The 21,076-nt window shown below is 33.0% G+C and overlaps 1 protein-coding gene across 1 annotated transcript in view; it reads left to right on the forward strand.

The window, feature by feature from the left end:
• The window catches only part of ELP4 (elongator acetyltransferase complex subunit 4), a 269,016-nt gene that overhangs the window by 127,212 nt on the left and 120,728 nt on the right, over positions 1-21,076 (forward strand). The window contains exons 8-9 of the mRNA XM_049890814.1: positions 13,014-13,122; positions 15,773-15,879. Coding sequence (XP_049746771.1) covers positions 13,014-13,122; positions 15,773-15,879 — 216 coding nt within the window. The remainder of the gene's footprint in view (positions 1-13,013; positions 13,123-15,772; positions 15,880-21,076) is intronic.

Raw genomic sequence — 21,076 nt, forward strand, 5'->3', positions numbered from 1 at the left:
AAAATGACAGAAACTGGAAGCAGTAGGCTTAGAATGTTAAGCAAAGACACGTGGATACTCAGAACTAGGGGACTATCAAGTTTATTTAACAAAAAACTTACATAGTGATTACTGTGGGCTAGATGCTATCCTAAACACTTTTCAAATATTAACTCGTTTAATCTTCCTAATAGTCTTATGTGGTTGGCAGATAGACCTGAGCAGTTAAATAATCTTGGTCAAGGCATAACTTTCTCAGCCTCAGCTTCCTCATCTATAAAAATGGGGTGACTAACACCCAACTTAAAGGATCATTCAGAGGATTATTGATAATGTGCTAACACAATGCTGGCACATACAATCATCATCTTCACAATCATTACTTAAAGAGACCTCCAAAATTGAGAGCTTGAACAGAAATTGGGCTACAGAAAATAAGGTGTACAAATCTACAGTAGAAATCTTTAGCTTTCTACCTCTTTTTATGAAAGAAACTGACAGGGTCTTTTTTACATAGTAGGTCTGAGTCAGACCAGGTTGTTGTTAGTTGCTGTCAGGTTGGCTCTGATTCATAGCAACCTTTTATATAACAGAATACCCGGATAAGTAAAGTCAGGGGGCCACACAAATCTTGGTAACATCACAGTGTTGTAACAAAACTGTTTTAACATCATTCATCAGCTTCCTCTCCAATATGACCAGTGCCATCTCTGGAGACTATAAATCATGGTTTAAGTGGGAATGGTATAATGAAGGGTAATTTAGCTTATTCATTCATTCAACAGATATTTCTTACAGGCAGTGTTCTAGACACCAGTGGGGATACAGTAGTGAACAAGACAAACAAGGTACCTATCCTCCTGGAGTGTTTTTAGCAATGTAAAAGATAGTGTGGATGAAGCAAATAATTAGTATATGTAGGTTTTTAGGCACTTGAACTTGGGAGTTGTTAGCAGAGTGGTTCCTGGGAGGAAATAGAAAATGTAATATCCTTGGAAATTTTCTTATATAAACATCTGTACATACTAGCATTAAATACCTTTATTTGAATACATTATATAAATTAATACTAGATTAAAAGTGTATAAAATATCTGTATCCCTTAGATTGGTAAAACAGCCAATCAGTGTTCTTACTTTGGTTATTAGCATTCTGTCAGACTTGTACAGTAATGATTAGTTACCCTTTATTGTACTTTTGGCATGCTTCCCATGTTTAATTCATTGTAGGAAAGGAACACATAGTTAAGGAAATTCCAAAAAGGGGGAAAAGTTAAAATAGTGAAAGTAATGATATAGATACAAAACTGATTTTAACTTATTGTTATAATAAGACTTTTATAAGTAAAGTGAACAAGAAATTATTTTCAAATTTGCATTTGAAGTATGTTGTGTTCAGCTGCATAACTTTGAACTTAAATTTTTTTTAATTTCCTTTGGCTTAAAGATTATTTTCAAAATAACACATGAAAAAATGACAAGCGTATTTTAAAACATGTATAAAAATAAATTCTAAATATGTTAAGAATATACTCAAATTATTCATCAAATATATTATAAATGCCTAAATATGTATGTATAGTCTTTAAAAATTTTTACCTGTGAAGTAGTAGTATTCATATTTTTTCTAGCTGGAATATAGTTTTAGCATCTGCTCAAAGACATTGCTGTGAAAATGGCTAAGTTAAATACAGACTTTGTTACGTGCTGAACTATGAAGTAAAGTGTCATTGGAAGGAGCAGAACTACCAAGGGCTCCCCTATATTCCTGCATTACTCCGTTCCCAGATCCCTGCTGTGTAGTTGTTCTACTCGCCAAGAAGCCTGTTAAAGAGCCCCCAAGAGCATGTGTACAGCCCTCCATGTTAATAGTTAATTGGTGAGGATGGCAAGATGAGAGGACAGCCGAACATGTGGTCTCTCAGACTCAAGCAGTAGACAGACCTTTAGTTATAATAACAGCAGCTGCTCACATTCTCACAACTCAACTGTTCAAAACTCTGTTGTCAAGTGAAGGTTGTTGTGATTGAAGAAAAGGAAAAGTTACATCTAGGAAAAAATAATTAAAACTCTACCTTTAAACTCTTTGTACATATCATTTTAATTTTAAGAATAGTGTTTCAACTTTTAAAATTTTAGTGATAAATTTCCATATTAAAGGTGACCTTTTTCGGCTACACATTTACTGTTACATATAGAACTGTTTTGTACCCTTCAGAACTTTTTTAATGAGTTTTTTGCTAGATGGTAACTTTGAAACAGTTACAGTAAGGATACTGTTCAGTTTCCATATCTAGTGAGATATGAAATTGAAATTTTTTAGCCTATAAATGGGAACTGGCTTACATTAGTGAAATTTATCATCCACCTCCAAATTATACAGACACTTTTTGCCTTTTAAAATATTTCTATTTTCCAAATCCCAGTGACAGTTGTGTGCTTGAGAAAAACAATGACCAGTAACATTTATTCTTTTGGAAATAATTCTTCACCTTATTATAACTTTATTAGTGAGGTAAAAGGAATATCCTCAAGCTTAAGCATTTTATTTAAATAATCTGTGACAGATTGGTCTTGATGTATATTTTTTACTGTTTAAAAACACTTTTACCTGAAACTATCAGGAAATAAATATTGAAGCACTTAGGAATTGTAACTAAAATAGGGAAGATTATTTTTCTATACCTTTTCCCACAGCTTTTCCTTCAAAAAGATAATTTACTTTTTATTACTGCTTCACTTCATTCAAGCTGCCATAACCTACATTTTAAAGAAATTTTTTAAATATAAGCAACTACCTAACAAATTTCTCCTTAACTCTAATAACACAGGAATGAAGACTTTTGAAATTACTGATGATGAAATAATATTTTTCTCATTACCAAATAATTCTAAATATTGCCAGCATTTAATGTATTTGCTTAGAAAATGTTAATTGGTAAACTATATTTAAACTGTCTTTTATTCAGACCAGATTTCATAATTGAAAGTGGCCTATAACATATTTTATTTGTCATTATTGGCATTTGGTCAAGAAACAGCCTTATTCTTTTTTTTATTATATAACCACTATTTTACAGCAATTTGATATGTAGAATGTTTCCCCCAGCTATCTCATAGAAGAAAACTGTCACCAGCATTAGTTAACTTATACCAAGAGAAATTAATTTTCTGATGAAAAGCAGGTACAAAGCTTTGTCGTAGTATGTCCCTTGAAAATCTAAGATTTTACTTGGTGTATTATTTCAATTAATATGTTCTAAAATATATCTTCTATAATATTAATGTACTAGAGCTTTGGAAACACTGAAGAGAATGATACAGTCTGTTTTAAGATAGAGAAATTCAAAAACAACCCTTTTCATGTCCATCAACTTTTGTATTCATGCTGAGTATTTTAGTAACTAAACTCTAAATCCAGCAAGAGACTGCTTTAGAACTGACCACTAACATGGGAATACGAAATGTGGACTCTGGTGTCCTTACGAATTTCTCTCGGTCTGAAATCTTTTATTCTTAAAACAAGAACTAAGAATAACTGCTTGGTGAACAAACAACAGACTTTTGTGAGTTTACAACAGTAAAATTTTGGAAAACATTTTTTATGTCATTATTGAGATGAACATTATTATAGGAAAGCATAACACCATCTGTCATATAAGTGAACCTGTTTTAAATTGTCTTTTTAGTGCACTTTATTAAGGAGAATATTTAAGGACAAAAATTACAGATTTAATCTCTTGATCTTAACTGTCAATTACTAAAGAATAAAGCCAGATATTCTGGGTATAAATTTGTCATGAATTCCTTAATCAAGGTACTCTCAACTTTTATTTTTCTGGGCCTTCTCAACTACTCTAAAATAGATTGTAAAAAATTAGCGTATTTAAAAGTTTAAAAAGAAGCAGTTTTTTTCAAAAATGAACTAAATCATGTTAAACCCATTTTAGTTTTACACATATTTGTCTAATTCAATCCTTTGAAACTTTAGTACCTTCATGTAACTCTGATGAGTTGTAAACAAAAAAAAAAATTTTTTTTTAAATAATAAAACTTTGCTTCAACTCTTCTACTTTAGGCTTGGTAGTTATAAATTCTTAAAGACCTAGATTTTTCTTTTCTTTTGTTGAAGACTACACATGCTGGTATCTGATTAATTTTTTTTTAATCAAATCTTAGCTTTTATGCTTTATGCATATATATTTAATTTACCTTTTTGGTCAAGAGTGATTGACATTATATGTAAACTACAAATTGTAAGTTTGTGTCTATATAGAGCATTAGTAGGGTATAGGCCATTTTGTCTTAGTACAAACATGCATATGAAATAAGATGCTATATTCCAAATTGTCAATAAGATTCATATGCATCATTAAAACAAACAAAAAAAAATTACCACTTAGAAACCTTTTATTACACTTAATCTAACCAAAACATATTTGGTAAGGCATAAGAGTAAGAATAATTTTGGCTTTAAATGCTTTTTCACTTTCTCTAAAATAATTTTATGATGTTATAGTTCATATAGTGATTCATACCATGGTTCTGTACTGATGGTGGTTGTTAAAGTACTATTAGGGCCAACATTTTGAAATGTACCAATGATATAAATAGTGAAGCGTCTCATCATGGTATGGAGATTGAGTCATCTGTTTGGACATATGGAATCTTTGGCTGCTGGACTACATAGTCCTTATAATGCCCAGTGTCCAGGCATGGACACAACTGTTCTGGGAGCAGAATGGGGGAGGGACCTATGTGTTCAGTCCACTTGAACATGGTAGAAGGAAAAACAGGGAAGGATCTTTACATTTTTCATTATTCTTATTATGGACTATGCTATTGTACATTACCTTTTATATATAGAAAAGAAATACAACTTTATTTCTAATTTTGCGTCTATTTTACAAATAAAAGTTTTTTGTATCTTTGGTTTTACAAGCCATCTGAAAAATACTTGTGAGAAAATGTAAGTTTTTTTTATTGAATTGTTCCTATTTTTATACCTGGACACATAACTTTTCTTAAAGATTAGTCTTCAAAAAAGAATGATACTTATTTCTTAATTTTGAAACAAAATGTGCTTGCAGTGGTTCATAATTTAAAGCTAAATTACCAGATTCTGTATCATATCTTAACTTTACATTTTAGCCCTTCGCTATTAATTACATTATTATTACTATCTAAAGAATTTCTCCATCTTTAATAATGTTTTTACACCCTGTGTAGTTAATCTTTAATGTTGGGGAGGACAGGAGGAAGGATTAAATTAGCCTTGTAGCCTCTTTCTCTTCCAGGCTGATGATGGAAAATAAAAGCTCTTAGCCACAAAATGCAACACTTAGAATTAATATTTAATTAGACTAGCAAATTGTACACTGTGGCTGAAAGCTTCCAAAGAGTTGTTAGTGCCACAATTGACCTACAGGTTTAATAATAACTCACTTCTAGAAGCAAGTGCCAGTTCAGCATAGTAGAGCCACTGTAAGAAAGTCCTGAGAGATTAAAATCAGCAAACCAAATGGCAGGCAAGGATTCCTGGGATGGAGCCTTCTGGAAAGCTGGGAGCTGGAATAGCTTTTAAGCCAGGATTCAGATGAGAACAGTGGGTGAAAAAGCTGATCCCTCCTGTTCTGGGAGCTTCTGGTTGTAGGCCAAAATCTTAGAACAGATTTTTACTAAATGTTTTTGCTGCAGCTATTAACTTACATTGAAAATCAAATATTGAATAATTTTTCTGTGAAATTTAGCAAAATTTTTGTGTAAACATTTGTTCTTAATTCCTTACATATTAGTACATAATATCTGTAAACTCAGATCATTAGATTATCGGATAGGTTTGGCGCTGTACATCTATGCTGTTTTGCTGTGACATGCTGTTTCCTTGTACCCTGTATAGTTGATTTATATGGTTCATTTCTATATTATTTCATTACGGAGCATTATGTGGAGCCTAAGAAAGAGCTTGTGAAGTCTGTAGCCTAAGGATTTTTTTTTTCCTTCAAGAAGGTATATATACCATCAAGCATAATTCAAAGACATTCTTAACTTGTAAAGACCTTATATTATAAAAAGCAATGTTACACTTGCTTATGCTTATGATGCAATTAAATTACAAGATAAATAATTGGACCTCCTGGTGAAACATTGGATCCTTATAGTTCTGACAGATTAATCTAATGAAAAATAGGGTGCCATGAGTTTGAAAATGGGCAAACACAGAACAGCAGACTGAAGAAGGAACACCTTGCATAATTTATTGGTTATATCTTAAATAATTGAAGAAAAGCGAGTCATTAGTTAAAAATTCAAGCAGGTGAGAACCTTGCCAGCAGAGGGAGTAGTCCTGTCTTCGTCAGGTTCCCATCATTTTCCCACCTGCCTCAGCTTTTTTCCCAGCCAATCTCCCATCTGGACCTGGCTCTGTCAGCCTGTTCCTGATGACAGGCTATAATTTTATACTCAATATGGGATTATTCTAAGCTGATTTTAAACTTTAGTATCTTTAACCTACCACTGCATCACAAACATCAGCTGGATGCTCTGTTTGATATTTGGATATTAGCAATTGTTTTTCTAAGCAGGGTGTGAGCTTTCGGACATTTATGAATTTCATTTTAAGGGTTCAAGTATAAAGTAGTAAGCACCAAATTTCTGATTTAAAAAGTTACCCATAAAACATTTTTAAGTAAAAAACAGAAACAAATTTCTATGTGAATAGTTCCCATGAGACTAAATTATTTATAGTTCATTAAAAATGCCTAAAATTAATCTTGAATAATACACCATTATTCTGCCCAACCTATGGATTACAATATCTTGCTCATATCATTTGTAAGAGTTTTCACAATGTGCAAGATGTTTTTAAAGGTTGTGTAAAATAACATCTACTGATAAGAAAAAGAGATCATGTAAATAGATATTCTGCAGGGTATGTATTTTAAAAAAAAAAAAAAGGCGTGTGTAAATGCAAATGGTATTTCTGAAAATTACAACATGTGTTCTAAATAAAAATAAGTCTCGGTTATAAAGAACCAACAGTTTCATTTCAAAATTTAGAATACCAAGTATTCGATCAGATAGAAAACACAAACAAAAGATGTGGCTCTATTGCTTCTCGTCAAAATTTGGCAACTTAGCAATTTCTTTTGCTCTCGTGGAAGTATATTTACCATTAGCCTTCTTCATGAATGTTTTAAGCATTAGAAAAAATAACTAAAATATATATGTTTTATGATTTCCATACATGAATATTACTAGAAGAGTTTTATGTTATGTGTAGGATTTTTAAAATTTACATAATTCCTCTGTCTTCTAAAATTAGCTGATTGTGACTTAGAATAAAGTTCACTGTTAAATCTGGACAGATTTAATTTAATGCTTTGATTAATTTCTTACAAATATGCATTAGTATAATTGCATCTCATAAAATTACATTCTTTCTTAAACTCAAAATAATTAAGAACAGAATTAATTTCCCCAACTATCAATTTTTTTTTTAATAAAATAAAAATCTAATCCACAGAAGTAGGTGAAAACTCTGGGCAAGATAAGGAAGGTTTGTAAAAATGTTACAAACTTAGTATAATTTTACTTCACAGCCTTGATTCCTATAGAATGGAGAACTTAATGAGCATGAAAAAACAAATACCTCACTAAATGCTTCTAGATAATTTGTATTTTGATCCAATATATAATTTTTGGATTACATTACAAAGGAACGACAGAACTGCAAGTAAGTTCTAGTATGTTCATGTATTTGTGCTTACCATTTTCAAGAAAACGTCATTATAAATTGAGCTGTTACGTGTACCAGACTTGCTTTTTTTGTGGGGATCCCCAACCCATCATCTCACGTATCAGGGTCACACATAAAGTAAGTTAAAATTTTCTTTTAACTTTCCAACATTAACTTAATAACACTTTCATGCTATTGTACTACCAAATGTGATGTTTGTGCTTTCTTGAATAGTGTAAATTTGGAGTTACGCAAAGACTTATTGAGACATTGCATAAATGCTTTATGCCAATTGGTTTTTTCCTTTCAGACCTCTCGCCAGTTAAGCTATTGGCTAATTCCTTCTTAATTCTCTTGTTAAAATCTTTCCTGGAAATATATTTTGTGTTAGTACAAAATTATTGAGATAACTAAATTAGTGATTTTCAGATTATTGAGATAATTAGGTCCAAGAAAGTAAGGAAAAGTCCAGTGTCTGAGGTATCTTGAATTTTTGGTGACTGTAGGTAGGTCTAAACTATTTTTATTAGAAAATAGTGGGAGCTTTATATGGCAGTAGCTTGATTTTTATCCCTTAACTAAGCACATAGTTTGGAATTTATGAGCTTTGAATTGAAAAACCAAAAACCAAACCCACTGCTGTTGAGTCGATTCCAACTCATAGCAACCCTATAGAACACAGAACTGCCCCATAGAGTAGCTGGTGGATTCAAACAGCCGACCTTTTGGTTAGCAGCCATAGCACTTAACCACTGCGCCACCAGGGTTTCCTTGAATTGAAAAGGAGCATTAAATTTATATTCCTTTATTTAAAACTCATTTAATGGGTTCAGGGTATCTTAATGAAAATGGTATTACCATTCTGTAAAAGCAAACAGGAAACATTCTATGAAACCAGACAAGGAGCATTCAAAACAACAACTCTGAAGTTTAAAATTGGAGTAGTAAAAGACTGTACAGTTTTATTTGCACCGGCATTTGACATAATTTGAATAGTTAATTAAGAAATTATCCTGTAACAGAAAATTTTAAGGCCCCTTTATGTGCCAGTAGCTTAAAACAATGCTGTTGGAGACTGCCAGCAAACTCTTAAAACTCCTGGACACTGGCTCTCTTCTCTTCTGGCTTCCCTCCTAGTCACGTCTTGGCTGCTATCCAGAACTGACAACTTTCACCCAGGAGTGAAGGGAAATTTGTCTAGAATAAGAAGGATTTTTGAGCTATCCTAGACTTCCACATCCAGGTGGGCAAAGAGGAATATAACAGTATCATTGTACATGCTTGAGTGATGTCACTATGCATGTACTATAACCATTACTCATGACAGTGAATCCTGAATGTCCTTACTTAAAAGATTCCTTATTGGAAACTGCAATGTAACAAATTCAAAATTAATGCAAAAATTATGTTCCGATTTTATGTGTTTAAGTACCTGATACACAAATACCTTTACTGCTCCATTGCCAGCTATGTATACTGAAGACCAAAGAGATTTCGAATCTTGGCTAATAACATAAAAACACTAAGAAACTGTTAAGATGAAAATGTGGAAGTTCCAGTTTCAAGGCCTCTGCTCAAGTCTTTATACTAAAGCTTTCTGAATATTGGGGGTTATATTATGGCAATTTATTGTCCATAGTATATCCCTCCTAAAGTAAATTGTGGTTACTATGCTTTTAAGGTTTTTTTTTCTTTTTTAACTGTTCATTTTAGATTCTTTTAAGTAAATTCACCTACTTTTATCTTTAAGAGCATTGATGGTGATAATGATGATTTAAAACACCTTTTGACAAGAGTGGTTTTAAAATAAGATTAGATCCGTATACTCCTTATGAATCTTGGTACAGAAGTAACTCTGTAACACTTTTATCTTTTTAAACCATATGTACATTTACATGCCAAATATCTTGTATGTTCCTACAAAGAACTGGAAGATTGGATGGGTTTGTAATAAAAAAATAAAGGTTAGCTCAGTTAGAAACTTAGATGTTATTCTTATATAATTTCCACTGCTTTTTCTTCTATAGACATTCTTCAGATATCTGCACAACTTTCATAATTAACCTGGCTTACCCCATCATATTTAAAAATAAACTATTTACCAAAATCGCTGTGCAGAAAGCAGTACAAGTTACTGTTAAATATAACTTATGGTAGTAGTATGATTAAACATTTGTTCTTATTCTAATACTTCATGTGAGCTTTTAAAATAGAATTTAGTTTGTAATTAATAACTATGCTTTAAGCCTATGGAACTCAGAAATAAATATATTAATGAGTTTCTAGGAAATTTTGAAATCCAGGCTGCATATACCTTTTGTATTCATTAATTCATCAGTTTTCCTCTTCAGAGTGAGTACTTGACTTTTTTTATTATATCCTACAAACCACTTTTAAAATATTTATAGTGTTGCTAAATGTTGTATGCTGTTAAATTTTAAGGTTAAATTAAGGAAGAAACCCCCTTTTTTGAAATAAGTAAATGCACAGTTCTCTGCTTACATACCACTACAATGGAGGAGACTAATCCTATCTTAAGCCTTACAATTGTTATGATTCGGATAACTGAGAAAAATCTAGCTTGTATCACAGAAATCCTAAATAATTGAATTTTAACAAAAATTTACTTTTATTATTTTAGATTCAGATATTTAGACACAAAGGCTTAGTCTTCTACTTATAGATAAAAGGAAATCTGACCTTTTTGATTAAGAAATATTGTCAGTAGCCTTTAAAAGTGCTTGTTCATCTGAGGGTCCATGACAGCAGTACTCCTCCCAGTTGAGCTTATCGTAAAAATGAAATGATAAGAGTTTGCTGGTTGCTATCCAAGATTCTTCTTAATGGGGAACCACATGGTTATTCCTCATCTCGCACTTGTTCTCACCGTCTACTACCAGCCCAGCCACACCCCACCCCCACCCTAACATTGTTCAGTACTCAGCACGATGAATCATTTTCAAGTTGACTCATTGTGAACTGTCTCCCAGCTGTTGGAATGTCTGGCAGACATTTTTGTTTGGGTGAAGAATAACTGGCTGAAACCCAACCTGGATGAGTTTGATGTAATGGTCTTTGGCTAAAGAAATATTGGGAGGAACGTGTGTATAGCCTCTGAAGCCCCTGTTATTCCGGGAGTAGGACCATCCCCTGTGGCACAGAATTGAAAGTGAGGAATCAATCTGGATTATTTTCTCACCATTGAATGAAAAATTGCCTTTGAAGAAAAGGGCATATCCAAATTATATTTGTTTTTCTATACTTGGTGCCCACATAAAAACAATTAAGGATAATTCTTTTTACTGGTTCTTTTTAAAAGCACTAATTTAAAGGCTAAAACGTTCATTTTATGACACACACTCCTGCTTATTTCTATGGAGGAGTTTCAAGGGCTGCCTGAGGTATAAGTTAGCCAGTCATGTCAGCACAGTGTTTGGTTACATGGACTACTATATTTCATACTGAGTAAGGTAACATTGACCAGTCCTTTTTTTTTATTCTTCTACATTCCTTTGTAAAAGGATTTAATAGATAATGTCAATAAGCTCAGAGGTCAATCAGGTATTCAGAAAGTGAATATATTTTATTATATTTGAGCTTTTCTCATAACAGGGTAGCATCAGACTGATAAATTATTTAACTGTTTTACATTTCCCATCTTTTAAAAAAAAAATTTTTAAACGGGTAAACATTACCAAGTATGAAAATGGGAGTTTCAAAAATACATTTTATAAACAATAGTTTTTTCAACTTATCAAGATCTTCTGAGAAAAAAAACTTAAGAGCAAAAATTTTTCTGTTAATAGTATATATGTAGTACAATATAGTGTGTGTGTGTGTATATATATGTATATAAAACCCGTAACCCATTAACCCTTTGCCATCGAGTCAATTCAAACTCATAGTGACCCTAAAATGCCCCATAGGGTTTCCAAGGTTGTAACTCTTCCCGGAAGCAGAGTTCCACATCTTTCTTCTGCAGAGTGGCTGGTGGATTTGAACTGCTGAACTTCAGGTTAATTTTCTTACCTACCACCCTGTTAGAGGCTAAAGGGAATACTGATTTTCCATTAAATACAATAATTCTTTTTTAAAAAACTATGAGGAAGGCCATACTTTCTTATCTGATAGAGACTAGAGGAGCCCCCAAGACTAAGGCCCTAAGACACCTTTCTAACATGGAACTGAAGCCATTCCCGGAGACCACCTTTCAGCCAAACAATAGACAGGCCTACAATATAAACAACACCTGAGCAGAACAAGCTCCTTAGAACAGTTATATGAGACCAAAACCAAAATCTGCCCAAAAGTAGAGACAAGAAGGCAGGAAGGGGTAGGAAAACTGGACAAAAGGTAATCGGGAACCCAGGGTGGAAATGAGGAGAGTGCTGACACACTGAGGGAACTGTGGCCTTTGTCTTGGAGCATTCTGTGTACAAATTGTTAAATGTTAACGTTTACCTAAAGCATAATAAACTATATTAAAAAAAAGAAGCTACAGGGTATTTGTTGCTTTTATAAACATGAAATTCTGGACATTTTAGAAGTTTTGCTACTTAATAACTAGACATACTGTATTTGGAAGCATATTAACATATTATTTTTATATGGCAAAATGTGGTTGCATATTTTTAAGATACATGATTTAGCAGTATTTTGGTACATTTCAGGTTGTCTTGGGAAGGAAAGAGTAGGCTACTGATCTAGTACTAGTCGTCCATCACCTTTTCTTTACCTTTATTGTTATCCCAAAGCCAAATGGTAGTATCTGGAAAAAGAGAACAGAAGACTCTGGAACTAACCATGCTGTAGCCTCTTAGCCAGACCCTTCAATGTTTCTACTGTGATATGGAGACCTCAGTTGTTTTAAGACTGGGACCTGGTCCCAGCTGACAGGCAACTGTGGGACCCTTGCATTATGCTTTGTGCTGTACTGTCTATTGCTTCTGATTCTCCAATGGGCAATTGGTGAAGTAATTTGAAGAATAATAATATATGAGGATAAAAGTAGCCTTGCACCTTAAGACAAGAGAAAAATAATTTATATTTTCTAACAGAACTAAGCTATGTCCCCTTAGTTCTTTAAGTTAGAATAGCATACATAGATGGGCTGGGATTTTCAGTTAAGGGCATGTTTTCGGCCTGTTTTCAGCCTGTGATTAGCTTTAACTTTTAAGTTATTTCTCTGTGTTAATAGTCTATTTCCACTACAATTTCTCAATGAGATAGCCTAGTGGCACTGTATAGATATTATATTTTTTAACATTACATGAATGTTTTATTTCCTTGTTTTGCAGAATAAAGCAGTTATTGCTCGTGTTACAAATTTGTCAGATACAGTAGTTGGACTGGAATCATTTATTGGTTCTGAGAAAGAAACCAACCCTTTATATAAGGATTATCATGGTAAGCATCACATTTATAATGAGAAGAGTGTGTCCTGGCTGCTTCTAGGGTGCCTGGACTGTCAGTCAGAATATCTACTGTAAAGTAGATTGAATTTTATTTTACAATATGCCTGTGAAATGTTTTCCATTCCTAGCCAATATTGAGGTAAGTAGCTTGTCCCAAACTACACTAAACTACAGAGGAAGTATGATAACTGCTTGAAAGGAGGTAAGTCCTAGTACTAAGCCATGGCTTAGTCAAATGTACATTTTGTTAGCCCAGTGGCCCAAAGTTGCTATGAAAGCAGTAGTATTTATTGGCCATGTTTGAAGTAAATATCATGTTATTTCTAATAATAACAGTTTTGTATTGCAGCTTATATTTTACAAAGCTTAGCCATTTAAATAAAATACATAGTATCGTGTTTTAAAATTCCTACATATGGGAAAAAAATATTTTCTGTTTACTCATATTGTTGTTAGTTTGAGTTTCGAAAAACTTTTAAATATTGCCACCTTGGTGTAAACACAAGTCAATTAATCAGACTTTCTACTTACATTTTTTGAAGCTTTTAATAATATTTTAGTCATTTGGTTGATTTTGAGATTTTTTTTAATAAAAGTTCTTACATAGAACTATTTGAATAGAAAAAAGTTAGTATTATGCATATCTTAGGTCTAATTTGAGTGTAGAATATAATGAACAATAGGTTTCTACCTTGTCTAGAGTGATATTCTGTGTGTACATGTATTATTGCTACTATTATTGTGAAATTACAGTACTTCCATGGAAAGCTCTGAAGACTGAACAGCTTGTTTGAGGCTTGCTACAAGACTATGAAAGACTGTGGCAATTTTTTGTTATTATTGGTTTATATACTAGAAAGTATTAAAGATAATAAGATACTTACGTTATAAATTCAGCCACTGCTTTGAAGTCAGCATAAAATCTTTAAAAAATAATAAAACCAGTATGATCTAATAATTATTTTTTTAAGATTAGAGAATATAAAATGTGAACAAAAACCATTGTAAAAATAATTTGCCTCATGATGGTTTACTTACATAAGTGTACATATGGTATATGCCCAAGTTAAGATTATATATGACATTTAATACATCATTTTTATTATGATACAAAGAAATCTACTAAGAATAAGGTATTTCTTTAATTTATTATTTCTTTTCAAATAATTCAAATTAAATATTACCTTAATAAATGATATATATTATCATTTGCAAGTATTATGAGCTTAGGAATTTAGGAAAATTATATTCTAAAATAATGTTATTTTGATTAAAGCATTTCAAGGGTTGAAAGGCTATGAGGATTCTTTGTGCTTAAATCTCTGAATTGAAAAACTATTCCCCACAGGTTAATGAGTGGTTCTGATGACTAGACTAGTAAAGTTTCTGTTAATAAGAAGGATCCGTGAAATCATTCATTCATTCTGTAGGGCTTCTTGATTTAATAGCTAGATAACGAGCATATATAAGGTTAAAATGAGAAATGTACAAATAAAAATATGGTATGTTTATTTCTAATAAACATTTTATGAAATAGCTCTATATGAAATATTTTTAATTTGTAGCTAAAAACTGTCTTCTTTCATAGTATATTTGAATTTTTTTAAGTTCAAAAATTTAAGTCAGATCTTTAAATAAATTATTTTCGAAGGGACCATTTCTAAAGTTACTCACCTGGAGGCCTACCGTTTTAAGCTAAAATGAAAACATCATTCATTACTGAGCATTGAAACACACACACACAAAACCGGGTACTAGAGAAACTGTTCTGTAAATAAAATTTATCTAATTTATTTAAATCTGGATTTTGCCTTTTTCCTCATGTTTAGGCATCAGTGTCCTCAAAATGGTGATTTTTAAATATGGGCTGAGTCAGTCAGAGAGAAGCATTGAAGAACTTGCACATCTTCATCTGTGGCAAATGACCCCTAGTTTAGTCAGAAACTACTTTAGGCTGCACAAAAACCACCCAGTCGCCTTGTCAGAAAAAATTAGCAAGTGTTTCTACTGACAAGAGACCAAAGCTCGTGGTTTGCCTAGCACTGTGGCAAACTTCTAACAGCTACATAAAGGTCTAGCCTGCCACAGAAATGAGTGTCTCAGATGGCATAGGGGGTAATCCTAAAGTGTGCTCTGAAATGTAGTTTTCTTCAATGGTTTGTTCAAGTCATTAATAAGGTACAAAATGAAATACTTTACATTAGTGCTTCACTGGTTATCAGTAACCCGTAAGTCTTGTTTTGCTGGCTGCTTACTGGTGCATTTAATAAAATAAAGATCACTCAGTGGTGCCGTGGGCAGCATGCAAGGTGATAGCCATATTTGCTTACTGTAAATACAAGAGAAAATCACACACAAACCGGCTGTAGTTTTGACAAGTATTAAGATCCCTCTTTACATCTGTACTTCTCTACCAAAGTGCAATTAGTTTTCCTCACACAAGGATTTCTGTTTATCTTATTCTGCTTGATTACTTGAGTATAATCACACCATTTGCTTCACTGCTCCTGGTAGTAAGCTCCAGTTTTAAAAGGGGAGGATGCTTGTGTGTAAATTTACAGAATTCTGCTGTAAGACTCTTTAATTTATGCATCTGATGACAGCGTTTTTTGTTTTTTTCCTTTTAATTTCCTCCACACAAGGTTTGATTCATATTCGGCAGATTCCTCGGCTTAATAACTTGACTTGTGATGTATCAGATGTGAAAGACTTAGGCTTCAAATTAAAAAGGAAGCAATTCACCATTGAGGTAAGAGAGAACTCTTAAGTTTTCTTTCACATTCTTGAGGTAAATAGTATCTTCTTTTTTTAACTTTAATGAAATTCTTAAAACATGTTTCATGCTAATCATTTTTAAGTTCTTATGGTGTAACGGAATGCTGTTTTTTAGACTTTTTTTTATTTTAATGGTATATCATTAGAGTACAGCAAAAATACTCTTGTTTTTTATTAAAAGTAAGCTCCAAACTTACATAATAACTATGATATACAGATTTCTAAGGCTTTCAAAAGCATATTTAATTAAATGTTAATGAGCTGTGCTTCATTGTGTGTGGAATGTGTATGCTACCCACAATTGTGCGTGGCTGAGAAAAGAGGATCCTTATCTATATTCTAAAAGCATTTCTCCTTACTGTTGATGAAACCACCTTTAACTTTCTGTGTTGAATTAAAAAGTATAATTTACACTAATATCTTTAAGTCAATTTCTACAAAATTTAAAGTCTTTTTTGTGACCTTTATGTAAGCAATAGTGACAGAGTAGTAGTACAAAAGATTTATTTCAACTTAATCTTGCTAAAGACCAAATGAACATGGCACTATTAAGCAATTAGAGTTGATGTATTTATTAACGAAGTAAATGCTCAGAGAGAGATGGCTTTTGGGTGATGTGATAGTTATCAGTATAGCCTGTGCAATTTTTTTTAACAAAGACATAAAACAGCCAAGCAGCCTTGACAAACCATTTTGTTTAATCTCTTTTCAAATGAAAAGCTCTTAAGCAGGCCACTTGTCTTAACGGCTTGAAACCATAAAAAGAGAGAATTGCCACCAATAAATTAGCATATTTTTAACTTCATCACCAAATGATGGTCAATGTGGCTTGGCACTGCTTTGGTGTTTGGGACTTCACCCTTAAGTGACCACTTTGGCCCTTTTTTGACCCTCTGCCCTCTTTAGCTGGCCACTTGATAAGGTAACTTAATGGTTCTCTCTCTTTTTCTCTTTTCCTTCCCATTTGCAAGTAGCACCAACCTATAAATCATTGTAAGGGCCCTATCCAGTGACAAATTAATGTGCCCTCCTCCTAATTAATGGTCATCAGTGTCCTTAATTATCTAATCCTATTGAGAGCAGTTAATAGTTAATCAGGCAGCCAGTTCTTCAAGCAGGTCATCTCTGCATGAGTGTTAAAAGTTTCTCTTCTGGGGATACTCCCTTTAAAAGCCACTTAAAGCCGAAAGAACAAGTGTAGAAATAGTGATTCTTGAGCTAATTTGCTTTAGTTCTCAAAAGAAACCATTGAATTGGAACCCAACACTGTAATTATTCAAACATAATTTTACTTCTTCTGACAGAACATTGAGTATTTTACCATAATATTGCTAAAAATCTTTAGAGGGATAAAGTTATTCTTGTTTAATGTTCCGAGGAAGAAATGTCTCACCATTTTCTTTGAAATTGAATTTATATTTTTAATGAATGATATAGGGTGTTCTTGTTTTTTCCCATGTGGCATCTTTTTCCCAAGATTATAATTCTGGCAACAAGGTCTAAGGATATCTTTTCTATTCCATAAAAACTAAGCAAAGAGATTCCCCAATTAAAAGTTAATTAAAAGTTACGTATATATATATATATGACCTAAAGAAGAAAGTAGTGTGAGTCATATTTATAATGTCTCTCTCTCTCTCTCTCTCTGGAGTTGAGGGAAGAAATAAAGGACTTACATAATGTCAAGTGGGACCTCCTTTAATTAACTTCAGGTTCTAATAGTGGCTACACTTTACCACTGGAGCTGATGAAAGATGTTCTATTAACCGCACAGGTTTCTGTTCCATTTTCTCCATTCTTCCTCCCACTGTGTTAAACTAAGAGAACCCTTATAATTGGTCACCCTGTGGTTTAGAAGCAATATTTGAAAACAAAACACAAGTAGACAGTTTTTTTTTTTAAGTTAATATTCAATAGAATCTATCTAAACATTATATTACCTTTACCTTTTTGGCTTATAACCTAATCAATGGAGTTGTTTTGTTTTAAATAGAAACATAGGTGAAACATAGTCTAAATAACTTATTTGCTTATGCCATAATATTCAATTCGGAGATTTCAAAAAAATATAATGTAAGGGATCAAACAAGCCTAATAGAAGTGCATATAGGTGTGATTATAAAGGAATGAAATGTGGTTCACCTAAGGTTAAATGTTTTAAATATAACATTATAAAATGTGTGTTCAGACAGATACCAAGTCTTTGGTGATAAAATATAGAAACTGAAACAAGAGTAGAAATGACCTGAAAATGATTAGCTCAAAGATGCTGTTATTGAGGGCTGGGAGGTGGGGGCGGGGGGGAGCGGAAATCATCTATCAAGTGCCAATGTTTTAATATGCACAGCAAAGAAATGTTTTTAAAATTGGTCTGATATTTTTAAAAAACAAAATAATACCTTGTACTAGCCTGTAAAGTCTGAGGCTATAATATGTCAGGCAGTAAATGAGTCTTGCTTTCAGAAGAGAAAAGTAGTTCAGAAGGTAAAGCAGAAATAACTTTTCTGATTCCGTGCTGGTAGATTTGTTACACATTGGAATGTACTCTCGGTCACATGGTCTGGAAAGGGGGCATGGTTGGATTCAAGGGGCAGTGTGAAATGTGGCATGGCATCTTTGGTTTCCGTACTTCTCTACATTGATTTTCAACAGCCTTCCCACTTTTTTAATAGGAAGCAGAAGCATAACTATATGTTTATTGTATCTAGAGGTAGAGAGGAGGGGGAGGGATGGCTAACTTGCCTGTCACTCACAGTTATGTCACTAAATTAAAATAATGGAAGCATGAATGTCTGGCATTGGAGCATTAAGTCCTAACATAGACTGTGTATAGTCCAATATACCTTTTCCAATAACGATGCCCCCCACAAACATTGGTTGATACTTCAAGTATTTTTCATTCCCACTTTTAACGCAGTTAACAAAATAAATCAAAGTTGAACATAGATATCTGGTATATGGATGAAACCGATTATCAAAAGTAAACCCAAATTAAATTTTAACAACAAATTTAATTTTCTACATGTTTACATTTTAACATATTCATTATGTTACTATCCACATATTTACGCTTTGATTCCTAAGTGATGTAGACATACAGTACTGTCACATAGGTTTCACAGAGCCTCCAGAAGTTGGTTTAATACTTAACTATACACTCTCTATATTTCATACGTCACACTGAGCCTATCAAAAGTGCAAACCACCTTAAGGGGAGCACAGTTTTGAAGCTCTGTCTAATCCTATTTCTTCCCACTTTGGAATCTTAATTAGAAGAGATAAGAAAAAAAAAATCATTTAACTAAATTATTGTCTTGAATCTGTAGCAAAGGTATAATCCGCAATTGGGCCAATTAGTGAACCCCATAGTTAGCTATGCTGCTGCGAACAATTTGATTAGATCTGACACCATCCTAGTTCCCACTGTTGTTTTGCCAGGTATGATGGTCAGACTTCAAAGAGCTTGAGGCATCAGCAGGGCAAGGTTTGGAGGCCAGCTTAGGTCCGGTTGTTAATCTCTCTGCTAAAACCACAGCAGCTCTCACACAAAACAAGCTTACACGACACAATCATGCGGTATTAAAGTTAGGGTTGAGTCATGCCAATTTGCCTTTGATTTTTTGATGATTGACCAAAGATGGCTACATGACTAGACACATGCTAAAAGTGTACTGATTAGGTAAATTCCCAAAATATTTGAAGTATTTTTTAACTTCCTATATAAATGTTATGAAAGCTAATTCCCTTTGATCAAATTTCCTGAAGTAATAGTACCATTGGGGAAAAAACAAGTATTTCTTGCTAGCATCCTGAATCTCAAACTTTTCACTTGCACATCTACATTAAAATTTGACTTTACATTAATAATTCCTTAAGGAAATTGTTTCTAAGTGGCAAGCTTTTTAAAAATCTATGAAGCACATTGAAAGAAAAATTTTTTTTACCGAGTCATTTATGTTCACTGACAGTTTTTCTGAAATTTCTTTATAATTTTCTGCTTAAATGTTGAGTAAAGTACCCTTCCAGGATGTGATTGCATAAGTGTTCTTTTCTCTGCATTCTGATTTGTTGAAATATTGCAGTAATAGTGACATGTTTCCATTCTGAGAAGAGCCTGAGGGCGCTTTAGTATTATTCACAATGATTGAAACTGCCATCTTGCTGACTTTCCCTTAGGCAGTGAAAGGCCTGTTTGCTTTTATGTTCATTTCACATGCTTCCTGTGAGTTTGACTGGCAGGACATCATTGCTTCATTTAAAAAGGAAGAATAGATTCATGTTTGGCTATTATATATCTTAAAGTTTCTATGTGGTCATCAACACCTAGGATAATAAACTTATAACTAGTTACATTGAATGAATTCTTTTTCTTTGAGAAATATTTTTAAAATATCTTACAGTACCTTGACTGAACAATTATTTGTAGAAAATTTTTCATTTTATATATTGAATATAGTGTCTAATATTTCACATTGCACTATATACTAATTCATAGCTATATTTGACTCAGGAAATTTAAGCAAAGTATCTATTTGAGGCAGTGAAATGATTGCACAAAACAAAAGTCAGATATTTAGAATCTTGCTAAATGGTCTTTAGTCCACAGGTCTCTCAAAAGGACTCTGTGGTACTTGTAGCGCAGTATTCTCACCTTTGAGAGCAGGGTGATACAGACTCAACATTGTCTGAAAATACAGAGAGAAAGATCTCTTCTACTCTTTCCTAGATTTACAAACACAAATACTCACAGATCTGTTCTGTGGTGTGGCTCCAGGAGAATGATATTGCAGTGTTGAAGAATTTTCTTAAAGTCTTTGTACAACTGTCACGGTACCGGTACTCCTAGTTCCATTTGTTACTGGTACTCCCAGTATTCCATATTCCCGGAAACACTTTCTCCCACAATGTGTTACATATTGTGTAAAAGGAAGACATAAAAAAGAAAACACAAAATGATGGCAAATCACTGCTGTCCCATATCATCACCTAAATGCATTTTAAGGTCCTGGAAAGTAAGAACATTTATTTTACTAGTGTACCCTCCAAGATGCCTGGAAGAGTAATTAATGCACAGTAGAGCTTAATAAATATGGTGTCCATGAACTCTGTGATATAGGTAGCTTTAGGGATTCTTTTGTACTTAAAATGCACCACGTTTAGTCCTGCCTCAG

Source organism: Elephas maximus, chromosome 7 (assembly GCF_024166365.1).
Source record: "Elephas maximus indicus isolate mEleMax1 chromosome 7, mEleMax1 primary haplotype, whole genome shotgun sequence".
NCBI classification, from domain to species: Eukaryota; Metazoa; Chordata; class Mammalia; order Proboscidea; family Elephantidae; genus Elephas; species Elephas maximus.